At 66.1% G+C, this 19,659-nt stretch overlaps 5 protein-coding genes across 5 annotated transcripts in view; 2 read left to right on the plus strand and 3 right to left on the minus strand.

Moving 5' to 3' along the window:
* H696_01012 (hypothetical protein) overlaps window positions 1-998 on the minus strand; it is a gene marked incomplete at both ends in the record, with an annotated part of 1,408 nt that extends 410 nt beyond the window's left edge. Inside the window, one exon of the mRNA XM_009494899.1 lies at window positions 104-998. Coding sequence (XP_009493174.1) covers window positions 104-998 — 895 coding nt within the window. The remainder of the gene's footprint in view (window positions 1-103) is intronic.
* A 2,158-nt stretch (window positions 999-3,156) lies between these two features.
* H696_01013 (hypothetical protein) lies at window positions 3,157-4,335 on the plus strand (the record flags this gene model as incomplete). Its single annotated transcript, XM_009494900.1, has 1 exon — window positions 3,157-4,335. One exon carries the CDS (start codon window positions 3,157-3,159, stop codon window positions 4,333-4,335), a length of 1,179 nt encoding a protein of 392 aa, XP_009493175.1.
* A 6,357-nt stretch (window positions 4,336-10,692) lies between these two features.
* On the minus strand, window positions 10,693-11,953 carry H696_01014 (hypothetical protein). Its single transcript, XM_009494901.1, has 3 exons — window positions 11,829-11,953; window positions 11,672-11,764; window positions 10,693-11,407 (listed from the first exon to the last, which is right to left on the minus strand). The coding sequence occupies exon 3, from the start codon at window positions 11,225-11,227 to the stop codon at window positions 10,730-10,732; it is 498 nt and encodes a 165-aa protein (XP_009493176.1). The 5' UTR covers window positions 11,228-11,407; window positions 11,672-11,764; window positions 11,829-11,953; the 3' UTR covers window positions 10,693-10,729.
* Window positions 11,954-15,278: 3,325 nt separating this feature from the next.
* On the minus strand, window positions 15,279-15,702 carry H696_01015 (hypothetical protein; the record flags this gene model as incomplete). Its single annotated transcript, XM_009494902.1, has 1 exon — window positions 15,279-15,702. A coding segment is annotated over one exon (384 nt), but the record flags the coding sequence as incomplete, so codon positions are not given.
* A 339-nt stretch (window positions 15,703-16,041) lies between these two features.
* H696_01016 (hypothetical protein) lies at window positions 16,042-17,017 on the plus strand (the record flags this gene model as incomplete). The annotated part of the gene is made up of 4 exons (XM_009494903.1): window positions 16,042-16,098; window positions 16,184-16,232; window positions 16,502-16,572; window positions 16,730-17,017. Coding segments are annotated over 4 exons (465 nt in total), but the record flags the coding sequence as incomplete, so codon positions are not given.
* Between the last annotated feature and the right edge of the window lie 2,642 nt (window positions 17,018-19,659).

Here is a 19,659-nt window from a genome sequence, read left to right on the forward strand (position 1 = left end):
GAGCAAGGCCCAGGGGGGGGGGGGGGGGGGGGGGCATGGAAGAGGAGCAACCATGCCCTGGCCAGGCGGCGGGCATGATGTGACGCGAGGGCATGGTCGGTACCTTTCGGCGGTGTGGGCGGGGTGGGCGGGGTGTGATACCAATCGCAATCGGAGTCCAGGGGGCCCCTGCATTTCAGGCATCCGGGAGCACACGCCCTGCAGCGATAGTCCCCGCTGGTGGAGTTGTCGGGATAGTAGGATGGAGGGCACTGGCTCAGGCATTCCTCATCATTTAGCAGGTAGTAGCCAAACTTGCACCTCCAGCAGGTGGTAGAGGCTGGGCATGTCAGCCCTTTGCCCGAGGCGATGGTGCAATGGATGTCCTCTCGAGGTTGATTGCAATCTTCGCAGTTGGCCGGGCAGTCGACGCACACCTTGTGCGGCATGGTGCCGGTTTTTTTTTTCAGATATTTGATGGTGGCTGCCCCCTGGTGAGCCGGGCAGCTCTGGAAGCAGGCCCCCACCTCGGGGCGCAGGACGCCCGTCACACAGGCAAGGCAATGGTCGTAGGGATCCATACACTCGAGGCAGGAGTGGTGGCATGGGAGGCAGGCCGGGGCGAAGTCCACGCCATAGTGCCCAAAGGGGCACTCGAAATGGCAGCGATAGTTGGTCAGCACATGGTACGATATCTCGCAGGCGGTGCACTTGACAGTGCATGAATGGGGCATGGCGGTGCATTTTTCACAGAGCGCCGGGCAGCACTCTTGGGTGTTGCTGCATGGATTGAAGTAGCTGGGGCAGGGGCCGGCGGAAACTCCGGCCGAGGCATCGGCGGCAGCGGCGGGGGAGGTGGCATTGGGCCAGGCGAGCGAGCGGTCCGGGGTAGGGTGCTCGGCGGGCGGACTCGAGGGGGCGTCCAAGTGCGGGACGGTGGTGGAGCTGGTCACTTGGGGTGACTGGACGATCAGCAGGGCCATCAGCAGCAGCAGCAGCCAGGCCGATCGGCGGTGCATGGCCCAGGGGGACTGGGCGCTGGGTCTGGCCGGCTGACATCCCGGAGTGGGGGCCCGTCTTTGGGGCCACTGCCGGGCGCGTGCGCGACCAAGTAAGGGCATGGTGCTCGGGGATGTGGGCCGGGGCAGAAGGGCTCGCGAGGGGGCGGCGAGGAGAAGAGTCGAGCTGGGCAGGAGGGAAGGAGGGGAAGAGGGGATACGGCCACATGGAGCTGGATGATGGGTCTTTAAGGGTAAGCCTGAGGACCAGCAGCGGCAGCTGCCCGATGGTGGACTGCCCAGCCGATGCTCTAACCTTGAGCGAAGGGATCATGGACAATGTCTGTGTGTGTGTGTGTGTGCGTAGCTGGCGGAGCCGGGAGGGGGTGGATAGAAAAGGGAAGCCATCTTCCTGGTTTCCCCTGCCAGCCGGGGGGGGGGGGGGGGCGGACTCGCGCCTGAATGCCAGGCGGCCGACCCTTTTTTTCCGGCCCGCGCTGTCGGCAGGCCATCAGAGGGCAGGGGGGCTCCGCGGAGGGTGAGCTGGCCGATGTACCGAGTGCCAGGTACCCAGTGGGACCCAGAATGGCTGGGTCTACGAGAGAGTGAGGCAGTCCGAGTGAGTGAGAGCGAGAATCCAGAGGCTCGGTACAGGCCGGGCCCACGGGCTCCGGTGAAGATCGCGCCTCGGTTCTAAGGGGCCGGGCGGATGGTCCCGGGTTCGAAGGGGAGTGCGTGCCCCGGGCACGCGATGGCCGAGCCAGCAAGTTGGCTCGACGCCGGGAATGGGCGAATGGGATCACCTTGGGGGTGGGGCTGACCCGGGCTCGGGCATCAGATGGGGCCCGCCACGCGGACCGTGCGGGGTGTGCGCGCGCGGGCCTGCCTTTCGCTGCGTCTGGCTCCAGGTCGGCAGGGGTTCGCGTCGGGGGGGGGGCGGCACGCTGTTCGCCCGAGTCTCGGGCAGTGGAGGGGGAGTCGGCAAAAGGACCTTTTCGGAAGTCCAGCGAAGGAGGAGTCTGCATCATTATCCCCCGATGTTTGCCGTTTCGGGCGCGCCCGCGAATCGCGCTGCTCCGAGGGGCCTCCCGGGGATTGTTATTTCCATGGGCCGGCCGAGCCTGCCGGCGCGGGGCAGTGTGAGATTGTCAACGGCCGATGCCCCCCTCCCCCGGCCGGGAGTCGTGGCGCTTGTATTCCGTGGGTGCGGGCTCCCGCGGATGGGCCCATGGCACGGGGATTGCGCGAGGCCGTGGCTGCCGGAGGGCCGAAATGCGCCACAAGCCGGGCCCGGGGCGCGCGCGGCACTGTGCCCGGGTGGTGTGCTTGGCCTCGGGCCCGGAGCTGCGATGTGCATGGGCGGTGTGATGTGCTGGCTTCTTGCCAGGACCCCCTCCGGTGATGGGGGGCATTGCTCCGGATGTACGGACAGCGGAACTCCGGACCCTGCGTCCTCCTCGGCCGGCATTCTTTTTCGGGAGTAGGTTCTGCTGGTGCGTGTGTGTGTGTGCGCATAGGGGGTGGGCTGTGCCGGCCGGCTGTTGTTGGAAGCCGGACGTGCTGCAGCCATAACTGGTGTGATGCATGCGCGGCTGTCCTCGGGGGAATATGCCCGGCCCTCGGATGCCGGTGTATGCTGGACCCTTGGGCACGGGGGTGGTGCCCTCGGCACCGATGGGCGGCCTTGTCCGGCCAGGAGGCGCTTCAATGGTCTCCTGGCCATGGGGCTGGGGCTTGGTTCGCGTGTTTTGGTGCGAGGTGCCCCATACCGGGGCACCCATGGGCCCGGTGATGGCCGTCCGCCGGATTCCGGTGAGGTTGTGGCGGGCGACGGAGGGTGCGGCATTGCGGCGCCGAGAGGCCCGGACATGGAGAGACCTTGCGCTGGGCCAAGTCTTGCCTTGGGGGGGGGGGGGGGGATGGTGGCTGGCCCTGGGCCCCACGGAGGAGGCGGCCCAAGAGCCGGGATGCTCGGGGCTCTCTCCCGGTCAGCAAGTCACCTCACGACCGTGCCCTTCCCGTCGACCCCATTGGTGTTGCAGTGACACTGACCCGTTCCTCCTTCGAGCCAGCCTCCTTGCGAGACGCCTCCTCCCTTGACCAGCTCGTCGGGCCCCGCGCCGGCCCTCCTCCTCCTCTGCCACTTCCCGCTCGCCGCCTGGCCCTCGCCAAGCCGGCCATGAGGCATTTCGTGGCCCGCGTCCTGTTGGCCCTGGTATGGGTGTCGGCCCTGGTGGCGGGCCAGACACCGGACCCGGTCCGGATCATGGACAACCCCCATGCGGAAACCATCCCCGACAGGTTCATTGTCGTCTTCCATGGAGTGACATCCGTGGAGCAGGCGCGTTCCTTCTCCGAGGAGGTGGGCTCCGGGACGTTCTTCCACATTGGCAGCCGGTTCAAGGCCCTGGTGGGGGCCCTGTTGCCGGAGGCACTGGCGCGCATTCAGGCCCGCGGCGACCTGGTGGCGTACATCGAGCCGGACCAGGCGGTGCGCCTTGCGGCCATCAGCCAGAAGGATCCGCCGTGGAATTTGGATCGCCTGGACCAGCGGTCCCTGCCGCTGGACAATCGGTACTGGTATTACGACCATGCCGGGGCCGGCGCCTCGGTGTATGTTCTCGACACCGGCATCAACAAAAGCCACGTCGGGTTCAAGGGGAACCTCCATTACGGGTGGAACTTCCATGACAACACCCCGTATGCGGATGACTACCATGGCCATGGCACGGCGGTGGCCGGCATCATCGGCAGCGAGAATTACGGCGTGGCCAAGTCGGCCGCCATCTTCGGCGTCCGGGTGACCGACAATGCGGGCAGTGGTACGAACTCGGCCCTGGTCCAGGGGATTGGCTTTGTGGCGGAGGCACATCGGAAAAGCATGCGAAAGATGACCGTCGGTTCGATTTCGCTCCTCACGCCCGCCAGTCAGGCCTTGGACGATGCGGTTCTGGCGGCCACCGAGGCGGGAGTCTTGTTTGTCAGTGCGGCTGGAAATGGCAATGGCGATGCGTGCCAATGGTCGCCGGGCCGGCTGTCGGAGGTGCTCAATGTGGCGTCGGTGAATAATCGTGACACGCGCATGAGCGCCTCGAACTTCGGGCCCTGCGTGGACATCTTCGCCCCAGGCGACAGCATCCCAACGACCGGGCACGCATCGTCCACGGCCGTCTCGTATTTTTCCGGGACCTCGGCCGCGGCGCCCCATGCATCCGGGGTGGCTGCTTTGGTGTTGGCCAATTTCGGCCCCCGAAGCCCGGCCGATCTTCGGAAGTACGTTCTCGAGATGGCGACCAACAATAAGGTGATCGATTCGCAGGGCTCGCCCAATCGCCTGCTCTTCTCGATGTTTGCCTAGGCCCCGGGGCCTTTCTGTGGCATGTCGGCGGGCGAGCCCTGCCGTGGGGCGCTTGGCTCCGAGCTGGGCAGTTGTGCCAGCCGTTATGGACACAGGCCGCCAGTCGGCTTCGCAACGAGCGGACCCAGGCGCTTGGGACTGCATTTGCCTTTCGAAAAAAGGCCCCGGCCCTATCCGGTGTCAAGGCCGACCTTGGATCCGAATACAGGCAACATGGGTTTCCGCTCCCCCGGCGACGGATGGCTGTGGGACCTCATGCCTTTCGCGAGGTGGTTACTTTATTCCCGAGCACCAGCACCGAATGGGGCTGGGCCGAGGGGCATATCTCTCAGCAGAGGGGTTGGGCTGCTGGGTGCGTGTGCGACCATTGGTTCCGGGTGTTGTTTTTTTTTTTCGGGCACCCACGGCGAGTGAAGGACCATCGCAGAGGCCGGAGGACGGGCGCATGGTGTCCGGAAATGTGTAGCCTCCACGGAGGGAGGTCGGCCCTTCGGGGCGGATGCTCTTCCCATGGCTCGGGTTGGGCGTCGACCGGGGCGCGAGGGCGAAGGCGGTCAGCCGCGGTGGGGCTACATTCAGGCGGCTGGGACTCCGATACAAGAAGGTTTTGGCCAGGTGGAAGAAGCATTCCGGATTCCTCCCTCGCGGGCTCATGATCCATGGTATCCTGCACGCTCCTGAGGTCTGGCCTCTTTTCCGCCTGAAGGAGGCAATGCTCGTGTGCGGCATCGGGCGGCTGTTTATGCCAAGCGCCTGGTCATGGGCGCCTCCCGGCCTGGTGGCTCTCCTTCCCGGTGGGCTACTCCGTCGAGGGGCATCATGCTGCATGTGGCGCTTCGGGCACATGCCGGTATTATTCCGGGCCTCCGGGCGAGCGGCCAGCACCAATGGCGGCCAGAGGGGCCCTGTGCACGGGTGCACCGCCAAAGAGGTCGGTCTTGGTGGCGATCCTTGATGTGGATGGCGGCTCTTGCACGCCGGAGGGGCCCAGGTGTCGGCAGTGCACCTGCATGGAGGGCCAGAGGGGCTATTGGACTCGAGGACAACCAGGGCCTCGGGCGACCAGGCGAATCGAAACGGGCTACGCTTGGGAGGCATGTATGTGCCACCGGGGCCTGGGTGTTGGGCGCGCTTCTCCAAGGGGGGGCATCCCACGGGGGATTCGGCCTCAAGGATGGCCGCCCCCCTGAGCGCGTCCGAAGTGGCGGACTGGCCCGGGCCTGCGGACGTTGGGGGCCAAGATGTCCGGCCGAGTGCCTGGGTGGCCGGGCGCGCATGCCGCCCGAGCCGCTGTGTTGCCCTTGCTGGACCATGTGGGGGCCCATGTCTTCCGCGACCGCCGGCAAGTGTCCGGGCGGTTGTCGTCCATCAGGGCGTGGCTGTGGGGATGGGCCCGAGCTTGGGCTCTGGGCGGCGAGGGGTTCTCTCCTCTGTGGCCCGGCCGGGAGATTGCCACGACCAAGTCCAGCGCCATAACCGCGATTCGATGGCCGTGGGATGGTCGCATGAAGGTGTATTGGGGAAAAAAAAGAGAAAGCTCGATCGGCGGGGGACAAAGGCCTTGCAACTTGGCGGCACTCTTGGCCTCCACCCGTGGCCTGTGATGGAGGCGGTCTCGGGGGGGAGAGGCTCGGCTTGGCTTATCCGGCCGGGGAAGCGGGGGATTTCTCGCCGGGCCTCCGGTGTGTCGGGGACGAACTCAAGCCGCCTCGGTCCGGCCCGACACGAGCCCCTGCTGCCTTTTCATCTCGGCCAAGACCGAAGCCAAGCGCGAGAGCCCATGGCCGGGAGGGGATGTGGCGCCCGGGGCCCGGGCCCCTGCGTGAGCATGAGCCGGTGCTCGGCGGCGGCCATCAGATGGTGTGTCAAGCTGCTGACAGTCGGATGTCGGGATGCCGGCAAGGTGCCCCGGCCCTGGGTGTGCACCGGGCGCATAGGCGGACGGAGGGCCGGCGCCTGGACCGAGGCGAGCATGCCCGGGAATCCGCCCAACGTGGCAGCGGAAACAGAAACGCTTTGTGCCTGGGCAGGCTCTTCCGCGGGGCTTTCGCGACATGCTCATTGTTCCTTGTGTCGGCGGTCCGGGACCACCCGGCGTGCGGGGCATGCCGGAGGGAGGTCGATGACTCGCTGCCGAGCGGGAGTAGGGCAGAAAGGCCAATCCGGCGGGTGTGCTTGGTGAGCCGCAAGGTAGCATTGAGTGTATGCGTTTTGCCCGGGGAGCGGGGAGTGCGGGTGTTGGCTGTTGAGAGCTGATCGCGGAGCGCGTGCTGGTCGGTGGTCCATCGGAGGAGGGCGGTCGAGAGGGGTCTTCCTTGAAGACCCGCGGATGGGGGGGGGGGGGGTAAAATCGGCGTGGCCCGGTCGGTGCCCCGGGGACCAGGACACTTGGGCTGTGGACGTGCTGCCAGGATGCACCAGGCCGGAGGTCCGCTTGCACCTGGACGGCGGGGATCCACGTGGGGCGGGGGGGAACGTCTGCTCGAGCAGGGGCTGCCGGCACCGCTCCCCATGCTCTGGGCGGTTCAGGGGAGAACCGGCCAAGCGTCGGGTTGTGAGAGCCGCGTGCCTCCCGGTGGAACGCAGTAGAAGCAGGGAGCGGGAGCAAAGGCACGATATATCGGGGGCTCGGCAAGGGAGTAATATGAGGGGCAGTTTGGGAGGCCCAGCACGAGGGAGGAGACACCGCCGGGGCGAGGCGCCGCCAGAAGGTGCCGCGAGGGGCTCGCGAGGGCTGGCGGCCTCGGACCGTCGGTGTCAGCTTGCGCCGGGCCAACAAGGGATGAGGTCCAGGGCGCATGGGGCGGTCCTGGCGGCGGCCTTCCGATCCCCGCCGCGCTCGGTCCCCGGTGTCGAGCTGTGATGCCGCGCACGAGGAGGTGTGGAGCTTGAGATCTGGGGATGGACATGTGTGGCATGGTATGTGTGCTGGAAGGGGGAGTTGGTCGCCTGCGGGGCCGGGGGGCGGGGGGGGGGGGGGGGACAGGTGCCCGGGGCACACCGGGCCATGGGGGGAGGCAGCGAGGACGTGGCCTTTCCGAAGGGGGGAATGCAGCCTCCGTCTGCGGCCCCCAGGGGCAAGTGCTTGTTGGAAGGTCGGTGCATGGGCCTGCGGGGCCTGGCCCGGCCCTCGTCTTGCAGGGAAGCTGCATCGTCCGCCGAGCACACGTCGGGGCTGGCTCCTGGAAACCGGGAACTCCGAAGCCCGGGAAAAGGGGGAACAATGCTGGCATGGGGGTATGTATTGGGATCTGACGGCAGGGCATGTGTCTGGATGTGCGCAAGGAGTCACGCATACAAGGCATTCTCGCGGGTCCCGGGCGGGAGGCAGTCTGGCGAAGCGCCGGCGCCCGGGGGCCGGGGCGTGGGCGGACAACGCATGTCCAGCGGGAGGAACAGATCGACATTCGACCTCGGGGTCCAGAGCACCCTCCCGGGGGGGCCTGACGGCGGAGAGGCGTCGGACAAGGCCCGGGGCCTGGGAGGGCAGGGCCTCGGGGAGACAGGTGCTCTGGCGCGGGGTGGGCCATGGCACCGGCACATGTGCATGGCAGCATGGCGGGCCGCATGAACAGTGTGTGGCGCGGAACCGGGTGCCGAGCGACTGTGTTCCCGGCGGGGAGGGGTTCCCTCGCCAGGGTGTCCCGCGCGCGAGAGATCCATTAACATGGGCGTTCTCCGAGAGCCGGTCGCGCGTCCGAGGGCGGGTTCAATCCGGCCTGGGGGGCGGATGCGCTTGGGGCCGCGGGACGCGTGGCTGTACTTTCGGTGCCGCGGCCCGGCAGCGGGCCAGGGATCGTGCCTACATGCCCGTCAAGCGTGTGACGGCGATGGCCGGCGAGGCTGGGCAGGGGGCATTGTTTGCCGGCATGGAGGGGAGCTCATCACCTTGGCATGCCCCACCAACCGGCAGGGATGAAGATACACGACAAGCAACGAATCACCGGCAACGCCTCATGCCGGAGAGGGAGGCGAGCGCTGGTTTCCACGGGAGGAACGGAGGAATGTGGTGAACATCAAAGCGCAGTTGGCGACAAGCCTTGCCTGTCGAATGGGCGCGGCCGACGTGTCAAGTGCGAGGTTGCGGGAGACACACCCCGAGGCGGGGGGATAGTGCGGCGGGCGGGGAATTCGACCGCTTCCTCAGCTGCGCATATGCATGTCCCCTGACCGGAGCAACGGCATAAGCCAAGCATCAGGCCCGACCCATGGGTCAGCAGCCGCCGGTGCTCCAGCCGCATGGCAGAGACAGGGTCAGCGGTCAATCGGTAAAGGGAGAGAGAGAGAGAGAGGGCGACCATTTCCCGGCGAGCGCCGTGACCGGGTACGAGGAGAGGGGCTGGTGGGCACGAAGAGCAAGAGGACGGACGGCGGTGCCCTCTGGATGGCGGGAGGTCGCCGGCCCTCGGGACGGCCGAACGGGGGGGGGGCGGGGGGCCGGTCGGGCTGGAGAGCGTCCTACGGCGTGGCGGAGAGGCGAAGTGTACGGGGCCAGGGCCGCTGGGAGTGTGGGGGTCTTGCTAGGGAGGCATTCAGGTCGGTGGGCTTTTTTCGGAGAGGGAGCGGGGCAATAGTGTTCCAACCACGTGCCAGGGGCGCGAACGGCCTGGTGGCCGGCCCCTAGGCAGACGAGGGTCTGTTGGAAGGCAGTGTCACCCAGGGAGGGGGGCGGGGGGGGAGTGAGAAGACCCCGATTTGGGCATCTTGCGCGCAGATTACCGGCGAGCCCGAGTCGAAATAGACCACAGGGAGATTTCTCCTGGGCGGGGTCCAGAACACCTGAGGAAGCCTGGATTCCTGACTCCCAGGGAGGGCGGGGGGGGTATCCACCGCCAAAATGACCGCCCCCGGAGTGGATGTCGGGCTGCGGGCTGCGCCGGCCATCCGAGGGCGGCCTTGACTTGGGACCGGTGCTCGTGCGAGGCGCTGGGGGCGCTTTCGATTCCATGCCGGCTGGGCGTGTGCGAGGGATCGGGGGGCAATGTGGCCCCCTGGCGTCGGGCACCACGGCCGCCCGGGGCAGGGCCCGGAGAAAGAGCCCTATTCGGTGGGCACCGAGAGAATGGCGGCCCGGGGCGGCGAACATCGGCGAGAGCCAGGGGTGTCTGAGATGATGGAATGGCCACGCGAGGGAATCGGCCCGAGCCAGGCGCGTGGAACCCGCCGAGTCGGTTGGCACAACCACCGGCGCAACTTCCGACTTTGCCAATATGTACTCCCAACCCCGTTATCCCACCCTTGATGGGCAGTTTGCATCGGCTTGCAGTGAGACCAGTGGGCCTGTGGGACGAGGAAGCACATCGGCCGGGGAGGTCCAGGGGATGGTCGGGCAATGGGGCATCCCAACGTGCGGGAGAGTCAGGGGGCGCAAGTTGACGCGGGTTCCCGCCCCAAGCGTGGGGCATGGTTGACTCTCCGGAACAGATGGTGGCCGCGTGTTGTTCGGTCGGGCAGGGGGACTCTCGAGCCATGCGGGTGTTTTTTGTTGTTGTTGTTGTTTTTCCTCGCCCCCCCCCCCCGTAAATGCCGAGGTTGCTGGTGCATCGGGCCTGGGCGAAAGATTGCCGGCCCCCTGGGCGTGGGATTCATATTGGAAACGAGGGTGCCCAGATGTCTCGGGCGGGAGGGAAGGAGGTTGTCGGTGAATTTGACCCTCCAGTGGAGGGGGGGGGGCGTTTCTTTATCCCCGCGTGCGTGGCCTCCGAGCGGGGTTACTGCACTTCCGGGCCGCGGTGTCCGTCTGCAGGAATACCGGAAATGAGTGCCCCTCCGTCGGTGGCCGGGTCCTTGTCCGGGGGTTTCGCCGTTATACCAGCATCATACGATTGAATGTGGTATGGCTGTGTTCGTCCCCCCCCCCCTCCCCCTCTCGTCCATCCACATGGACCGAGTGCATATGATCCGCGCGTCGAAGACCGCCGCCATACATGGCACTGGGGGTGCTTTTCCTGGTCCGCCGCGTGCGGCTAGGGCCCCCCCCCCCGGGCTGGCATTCGGGCAGTGAACTCTTTGAACCGCTCCCGATTTCCGCCAGGAGAGGGGACGGACCCATTACCCGGCCGTCCATTGCGTGAAGTTGTCTCGAGCGCAGGGTTCTCGCCCCCAAGAGGCCGGCCCTTGCGAGATGAGTCCAACACGTCATGGGGCTGGCCCGTGGCCAAGCGACAGGACCCTTTCCTTTGATTGTCTCCCTCTCTGCCGGCCCCTTCACTCTCTCGGCCCGCTTTTCGGTCAGCATCAAAGACGGTGCCTGGCATGGTAGGCAACACACACCGAGCCGGCGCATCCCTCGCGGTCGGGTGCCATGCGGCATCGGCACTGGGCAGCCCCATGGCCAAGGGCCTCCGGCACACAGGAGGGGCTTGGCACCCACATGGTTTGGGGATCGGACAAGTCAATCCCACCCAAGCGTGATGGCGGTCTTGTATTCCGGCAATATTGGCTCTTCAGCATGGTCGGCGGGGCGGGAAAAAAATCGCGCCGCACGCCCGCCCCCTTCGTGGGAGGGGTGCAGAGGGGGCCGTCCCGCCTCGGAGGCACTCCGAATGAAGGGCGGCCCACCGGTCGCACAGGGAAGGCACCCCAGCGAGGGTGTCCTTCGTAATGGCTCCGGACGTGCTGGGGGATCAACATTGCAACCGAGGAAAGGCGATGCTACGCTCGGTGAGGCGCCAGAGGGGCGCTGAGATGGCATAATCCCGGCACACGGGCCGGGCTGACACTTAGACGGCAAACATCGCAAGCAGAGCCAGGATGAGGCTGAAGGCCAGGATGCTTGGAAGGCGGCCGCGGGCGTGGAGCGACCCGGCGTCATTGCAATCGTACGGCGCCGTGCCGGGGGTGATCGTGGCTCCGTAGGAATAGGGCTCGAGCATCTGGCAGCGCGCGACATGCTCCTCCATGTTGGTCATGCAGAGAGGCGTGCCGCGGCAGTTGCTGATCTTGTAAAAGTCCTTGGTGCAGGAGGAGCCGCACAGCTTGGAGGCAGTCCTTGCACAGACGATGGTGAACTTCTCAAGGCGTCGGGAGAGCTCCCGCGTGGAGCACCCGGCCTCGGCCGAGAGAATGCAACCTGACAGCAGCGTGCCCGGCGGCAGGCCGGGGGAGAGAGGGGCGGGGGGAGCATTGGGGAAGGCCCGGTTCGGCGGTGGTCAGCGGGGGGGGGGGGGGGGGGCGTGCGGGTGGGCAAACCCACCGCTCGGCCGAGGCAGCATGGGTTGTGAGGCAGGGTGCGCGCGCCTGGCAGCGAGGCGGCAAGGCGGTAGCGAGGCGGTTGCCCGGCAAGATGTGCGCAGGACCCGGGGCCCATGTGGCCGGATGGGCAGAGGCGACGCACCGGCGACAGCCAGGAGGAGTAGGACCAAGCGGGAAGATGTTTTCATGGCGGCGGAGGCACGTCGAGATCGACCTTCGTCGGGGGGGCTGCGAGCTGTGCAGGGGTGATGCGCGTGAGCGGGGGTCGAGAGGGGTGTGGGGCGGGGATCACAACGTACAAGCATCCGGGGTGTCGGGCGAGGGTCAGGGGCCTCGCTCTTCGGTAATCCCGCCTTTTCGGGAGACACAGGTGCCAGGACGGGGGAGGTGCCGCGGCGAAGGGCGGCACTGAGGGACCTCCGGGGCGGCGGCGGCGGGGGGGGGGGGGGGCCTTCGTTCTGCGGGGTCCGGGACCACGCGTCGCGCGCAGGTCCCCAGCCGAGGACCGATGCCGGGCTGGGGCATTGCCTCCCGCGGGCGGTTGCAGCTTGGGGCTGTGCGACCTGCCCAAGGCCGGGCCATGCTGCGGAGCCCAGCTGTCCTGGTGTCCCGGCTCCATGAGCGCGCCCGCCAGGGGCGGGACTTCGGATGCGTGCGCGGGGCCGACGTCAGCATGAGTGCTGAGCCAGGTCGGGCGACTCGCAGGCTGATGCCCCGGGCCTCAACTCGGCTTCCTGCTTCGCATGCGCACTAGTCGTGGCAGGAGCTGACACCGGGGGAGGTAATTGTGGCATTGGCATTGGGGCGTTGAATGGGCCAGACCAGGCGGCTGATGTTCGGGGCGGTGTCAGGCGCCTCCTGGCCTGCTCCCTGCCCGGCGACCAAGGCGACGCGGCAGGGGCAACAGGATGCGCGCATGTGCAAGGGCCCCATGGGTGGGGGTCCTTGTGCGGTGCCACATTCTTTCCGCATGCGTGTAGGTGCATTTCAAGGTCCGGCCACCGTCTGGCGACGCGCCATGGGTTCCGGCACCGAAGGGCCGGTCATTTTCCGTGCCAGCATTGGCAACATTCGGCACGCCTCTCGAATGTGGAGGAAGTCGGCCGACCTGCAAGCAGGCGGAGCAGTGGCAAGCGCGTGAGACTGACAGACGGACGGAATCGGTGGGCGATCTCGCGAGTCGTTTAAAAGGAGGGGGCCGGGGGGGGGGGCTAGTCGGGTGGCTGGAAGGACCCCGGAGTATGGGCTGATGAGGGCACCGGGGCAGAGTCAGGTCGGGGTCGAGCCCCAACGCGAGCAGGAACACAAGCGCGTGCCCGGGCTGATGATTGGGGTTTTTTTAAAGGGCCAGTATTGTGGCCCCTGGTCCCGATCCACGCGCGGAGGCGAAGTGGCTCCCCGGCCCCGGGCTTGCTCACGGCCATGTGCATGAGAAGACACCGGCTTGGGCGCATCGATGCAGGGGCTCCCCCCTTGGAACAGCGCGCCCGGCCAGGGATATGTCCCGGGCGCGGGCCGGCCATGTTGTCCTCGAATTACGGCCGGCGGGATGACAATCCGCCTGATCGTCAGACCCCTAAATCGACCACAACCAAGGGCGGCTCACCTCGTCGACGTGAACATGCATGGGCTGGCCCGCGGAGACGCCGGGCTTCTTGCCTCACCTTGCCTTGAAATGCCGGCGTCAGCTCGATCCCCCCGACCGACGCCGGGGAGGGGATGTACCACTGTAGGCCCAGCCTCCGGTCCACCGTGAGGGGACTTCCTCGAGAGGCCCTCCCTTCGAGACGCGGCCGAGGGATCCCTTGCCCTCCCGGCCGGTTGGAAGTCTTTGAGTGTGTGGATTCCCCTGCGCACGTGCTCCGATCGCCTGCGCGCTTTTCTTCGATCTCCTGCCACTCGCCTCGCCAGAGGCCCGGGCCTTGGGCATGGTGCAGGCCGGATGGCGGGCCGCTGGACGAAAAACATTTGAGGTGGCCCTCTTTCCGACACTTGCCCTGGCGCTGGCGGACCGGCTTGATGCCGACAATCATCCGCAGCAGCTGGCCGGGCGAGCATGTGCCCCCCTCTGCGCACGAGGCAGGGGCCCCACAAGAAGTACCCCGGGACGTGTGTGCCAATGGCATGGGACCTTTCCCCAGGGCCAGGACCCGGTAAAGAGGTGGAGCGGTCGGGGTCAGGGCTGGTGCAGAGGTTGTGCCAGGCCCCAGGTCATGGTTGATATGATAGGGTCCACTCCGGCGGGGGGCCACCGGGCGGCGTTCCACGGGCTGCTTAGAATGTGGGGAGCCAGCTGGTCCCGACGGCTGGGGCGCCACGCATCGGTTCCAGACTCGCGCTTGGAGTATGTGTCTACCGCCTGAACCTCGGCGAGGCCGGAGGGGAGGGGGGGGGCGACGAGGCAGAGTCTGGGCCTTTGTGCCCCGGAGGCGGTGCCACGGAAGCGCAGAGATGTGGCCACATGGCAGTCCCTTGGCTTGGGCCCGGTTTCTTCGAGCCAGCCATGCGACGCGCAAGACATTCCCCCGCCTGCTGGGGTGTCGGGCTGCTCCGGCCTCCTGGAGTATTACGCCCTCTCTTTTTGGCGACCGTCCATCAGCTTACCCGTTGCGTCTGGCTGACCGAGGGGCATTCCTTTCAAACGACGAGGGAGTATGGGAGGAGAAGGGGTGCGAACATGACCGAACCGTATATCGGCCCAGGGGCCACCTGGCCCCCTTTGACCGGGAGTACCAGGCTAGGGCAACGGGCTGCAGGCGAACAGGGCCGGTGCGAGGCTCATTTGTGGGCGTCCGTCTTGGGGTACATACACCTGCTCGCCACATGCGCCATGCCCTGGAAGCGTCCCGCATGCGAGTCCCATGCATGTGGTGTGCCGAAGTCGATGGTTATGGAGTCAATGTCACGAAATGCACCACCAGGCCGGCCCCGGGACCGCGGCCGATATGAATCCGGTGTCGGGCAAGATCGGCCGCTTGCCTGAGGTGGCTCGAGGGAGCGTTGGTTGGACTCGCCCTTCACGGTGCTGGCACATCCAGCCCACCCGCATGTGGCTTGGCCGTGTTGCTTGTGTCATGGCCTCTTCCGCAAGCCAGGCCTCGCACCTGGCAGCCATGCCGGCCACGACGAGTCGGTGGAAAGGGCGCGCCCGCCCATGCGGCATCCTCCTCCACTTCCTTGGTCGTGTTGACATGCGCATTCTGACTTGTGTGTGCAGGCCGTTGCAGAGATGCGTGTGCGTACACGAAGCGGCCAGGGACCGAGTGGCAGGGCGTATTTGTAGTGTGGGGCCTCCATTGCCGAGCATCGGTAGGAGCATGTGTGCGAGCGAGCAGGTGTCGGCTGCAGCACGAGGGGCCTCGCCCTGTGTCCATGTCGGCCCGGACCACGCTGCTGCCCGCAAGGTGGCATCCATGATGATGTGCTCTAGGCCATATGCCTGCGGCTCACGGCCAAGGTGCCGATGAATGTGAGCATCGACCGGACAGTGTCCCTTCTTTTTTTCGAGCCATTTGGGCGCCGGGCCTCCGAGGGGCCGGATGCACAGGCACTTGATCGTGCTTGGCTTCTTGGGGTTGGCAAGCCGCGGGTGCGCCCTCCAACGCGTCCTGGCCGTCGCGCTGGGCCAGTCGAAGTATGCACCGGGGAGGGGGTATCGGGCAGGCGGCCGACCCGGGGCGGGCGCTTGAGCCGGCCCCGGAGCAAGGCGCACGCCGGGCGGTGCTGCCTCCGCCGGCCACAAGGACCTGTCCAAGCCACGGCACGCAGGCTGCTCCTATAAAAGCGCCCTCATGCCGGGGGCTTGCCTGCGACAGTGCAGGAAAGAGTCCCCTCTCCTTTGTCCTCTGGATCGCCAAGGACCCTTCTTTTTGTGCGTATGCCTGGCACCCATGCCCCCTTCCATGTCACGATTTCACGATCATGCAAGCCCCCTCGCAGTCGCGCATGCTCACATCGGCATCGGTAACCAACTCGCCCCGGAACGTGTGGAATATGCCTGCCAGCTGTTTGTGAGTCGTTCGGCCTTGAACTTGCCTCCCTTCTCGGACTGCCTGGAAGAAACATGTACTCCGCGCACTCGGACTCCCTGCTGAGTGGGGCAGTGAGCCAGTATTCCGGGGTGACGACATCGAACGATGGCGCCTCGCCGGCACAAGTCCCATTGCCCCAGGCACAGGCCCACGCGGCAGACGGCGCACCCTTGGCCGAGGCCAATGCACAGGCCTCGAACCCGTGCCTCCTGGGGGTGGGCATTTCGCACGACATCGATGACACCATCTGGGTCCCGTCGAAGGTGCCCCTCCCGGAGGATCACTCGGTATACAGGGACTATTTTGAGATGGTGCGTGCCCGGGGGGGAAGGAGGCGTCTTCCTCCAGGCTGGCCGGCCCTCATGGGGCCTTCAAGCACTGACACCTGGATGACACAATGCATGCACGCGCATATGCACCACCATGGGTGTGTGCCCGCCCTCGCCGGGGTGGGGGCCCGAACTGCTGCATGGGCGTGCAGCCGGGTCGCAAGCCGAAGCAGCTCATCTCCTGCGGTGTCTTCACGGGCTTCATCACGGTACGCTCGAAAAGGCCGCACCGGCGCCAGGCCCCTGCGACCAGCCAGACTGACCGAATGACCCGCCGGGCTGCTCCGGAGCCAGTACCTCATCCTGTACTTCGGCGGCATGACCTTGATGATCCTCGGATTCAGTACGAGCCATGGCACAATCTGCGATCCTTCTGGCTAAGAAGGTGGGGGTGGGGGGGGGGGCGATATTTTTTTGCTTCCCGCCCCATGAGGCAGCAAGGAAAGTGCCCCCCTTCCTTCCTTCCGGGCCTTTGACCATGTCTTTGGCTGGGCTTCCTGACCTGCACCTTTTCGCCTGGGGTTTTCGCGGGACCACCATTCACGTGGTCGATGCTGCTTCGACATCCGGACATGGCTGATGGGCCCACTTGGCTTGCCTCTTCTCCGCCAGCCGGGTCGTTGAGCCAAGGCCTGGCCTATTTTGGACTGGCCCTGGTGGTGGTGTTTGTCATTCCGACATTCGTACGTCATGCTGCTTGCGATCGATGGATGGCTGGGTGCCGCCCGGGCTGGCAGCAGCCGGCGCTCGGGCCCGAGGGCTGTCTTGCGACTAACAGGCCTGGGGCACGCACGAACACTCGAACCCGGCTTTCGTCCCCCGGCCCGGCGCGCGGGGTAGCTCTACACCACGCGGAAGTGTCGTGGCTGGTCGCACCTGCGCGATCGGGACATCTACGATGTGGTGGCCATCGAATGCCTGCGCATGGGCGAGCCCTTGCCGATTCCCAAGTACGCGGTGTGCAAGTTTTGCATTCTCATCAAGAGGTCGAAGAAGATCTATGACGTCGTGTGCGACCGGCCGGATGGGATCCTGGTGCCGCCGTTTTTGTGCTGCATCGACAACCTCGGGCGCGAGCACAAGAGGATGGTGGTACGGGAGCTCCGAAAGGCCTATGTCGTTAAATAGGGGGCAAACCTTCGGACACAGACACGCGCACACACGATGCGTTGCTGCTCTCGCGCGCCCATGTTGGCGTGAACGCCTCTCCCTCCCGGGACATGACGAGCCTTCACGGGCGATGACATGTGGGCCTCAACAATGCGGGAGGGGGAGGGAGAAATGCAACCCCTGGGCCGCCATGGAACGGTAACCGCGGCGGACAGAGAAGACGGAGAAAGGTATGTGCATAGGCAAGCCGGTCGCCATGCATGTGCAAGGGGGGGGGGTCGGCTGCCATCCGTTCGGTGTTTGGCCAGGAGCCATGCACCAAACGCCGCCGGCCGTGTGTGGGGCCCACCCGTGGCGGGCCCACGCATTCGAGTTGGGCCATCCTGCCATTCGCCGCGGACGACTCACCTTTTTTTTTTCCTTGCTCCGTCGCCCAAAGTGACGCATGCGCCTTCTTTGGTGCCCTTCGGGGCACGCGCGCGCGCGCGCGCGCGCCCCCCGGGCCAGACATCCGTCATGGCATTGGGCGTGGGCCTTTTTTTCGAGGGACATGGCCGAACCGAAGACACTTACTTTGGTGCTGTTGGAAAATACATGTGTCTTTGTCCCGAAAGCCATGGCATGTCAGCAAGTGTGATTGTTTTGAGCGCACAAAGAAGGCATAAAGCCGAGGGGGGGGGGGGCTTCTCATTTCCATCCGACCACGTCCCAGGTGCAAGGTACCTTGACGCCGGCAGCCAGACAGGAGGGCAGGGCCGACTCAGCTGGGCGAGGACCCATGAAGCGCCGGCATGGTCTGCTGTGTCCCTCTATCCAGGCGCGCTTTCCCGAAGCCTGGCATCGGGTGCTTGTGGGTGCGCATTTTCTCTTGCGCTCGCGATTGCGCCATGGCCTCGCAATCCGGCCGACAGGCTGGGGGCTTCAAAAGGCCAGGGGTGGCAAGGGCCGGGCCGAGCCCGGGGCAAGTGCACCCGGCTAGACCGTGCACCGGCGGGGTGATCGCCGGCGCGAGGACTTGGCGCAGGCTGCGAAGCTAGCAGGCAGGCTCGCTCGGCAAAAATGGAGTGGCTCCCATCAGAAGTTCTCATTGTCCAAGCACAAGCGCAGGGAAGATGCAGGCGCGGGCACATTTCGAAAAAAAAAAAGGGCGCCCCATCGCCAGTGTCATGTGTATGCAGCGCTGGGTTATCTTGACTGCGTGGGGGTTTAGATCGAGGCTCGACAGGACGCGAGGGCCCCTTGAACATGAGCACCATCCATGTGCCGGTCTCTCCGCTGGCATCTTTCGGTGGGTGGCACATGCTCTGCGGCTTGGGAGCGGGGTGCTCCGGCTCGATTTTGGCGCCATGAGGAGGTGGATGGCCGCTGGGGGGTATGTGCGCGTGGACTTGTGTGCTATCTTGGGTTCGCTGTGCATCCTCACTGTGCTTTGGCGCTAGCAGGACCGTTGCGTGGCCTGGCTGCGCGGCAGGCGATCGAACAGCGGTGCCCGACAGGAGGACATCCGGGAAGCCGGAGGCGGATGGTGCCCGGAGGCAAGCGTCATGGTGGTGCCCCGGAGTCACCGGCACTCGGGGGAGTTTGGATCGCGGGAGCCGGCTTAGTGGATCCAGAGAGCCGACTTAAGGGGTTATAGGGCGACGGTGCCGATGATTGTGCCTGGCCCCCCCCCCCCCCCCCCGGTAAGTGGACTGGAGAGCCCGAGAGCGAGGGGGCAAGCAAGAGTGCCGGGTCGATGGGTATTGCTGGGAGTTGGCAAATAGGCCCTCATGCCGAGATGATCAGTGCCGGAGCTCGCCAGGCCGGGGTCCCCGGGTACACACAGCAAGCATCGATCCGGTGTACCTGGCCGTGGGCCGGCCGAAGGGTAGACCTTTGCCGGAGGACGGAGCAGCCCCTTAGCGGTCGGTGAGGGCCCGCCCTGCTTGGTCTTTCTCACCAAAATGGCCAAAGGGTCGGGATGGCAGCGGGGAATGGGCAGCCCCCACAGACGTGAGTCACAGGGCAACGTGGCATTTCCTCGCCCTGACCAGGCCCCTGTTCCAGGCCCATTTACTAGGCCGTAGTACGTGGGCCAGCCGGTCGGACAATGTGCGACGTGTACCAAGGACTCGGCGAGGACACAACACCCGCGAGATGGCCGCGGATCAGGGCCGCATGGTGCTCGTGGGCCATGGTTTTGTGTGTGTGTGTGTGTGCTTTTGGCAAAGGGGCGTGCCTTTGACGGGAGACCACATCGGAGATTTTTCAGTGGCTAGACTACTTTGAGCCTGAGGACGGGACTAGGCAACTCGAGAAAATACACTCACCCCGAAAGGGAGAGCCTGGCACTTGGGCTTGGGACTAGCTGGTGGGGCAGGCAAAAATGGGTGGAACTTCGGTGATGGTGGAAGGGCAGCGGTAGAGGGGGCTTTTGAACAGAGGTATTCACAGACCTAACACAGGCACGGCTCTCGCCCATGCTGTCGCATACTCCTCCGACACACGGCTGCCGGGACCTGTGCCCCCAGGAGGCCCCTGGATGAGAGTTTGGCCCTGCACATTGTTAGGCCAGCTCGCGGATTTGAAAACCTTGCACGCTTGCATCTTTACCCGGCTGCCTCTTCGCCGGGCCGCCGCTTCGAAGCCCGGTAGGCCCACGGGTGCCTTCCCCCCCCCCC

This window comes from Fonticula alba (genome assembly GCF_000388065.1).
Source record: "Fonticula alba strain ATCC 38817 unplaced genomic scaffold supercont2.1, whole genome shotgun sequence".
Lineage (NCBI taxonomy): Eukaryota > Rotosphaerida > Fonticulaceae > Fonticula > Fonticula alba.

Bases quoted from the DNA above. Each gene is read 5' to 3' on its own strand.
- H696_01014 (XM_009494901.1), bottom strand. From the start codon at position 11,227: ATGTCGCGCGCTGCCAGATGCTCGAGCCCTATTCCTACGGAGCCACGA.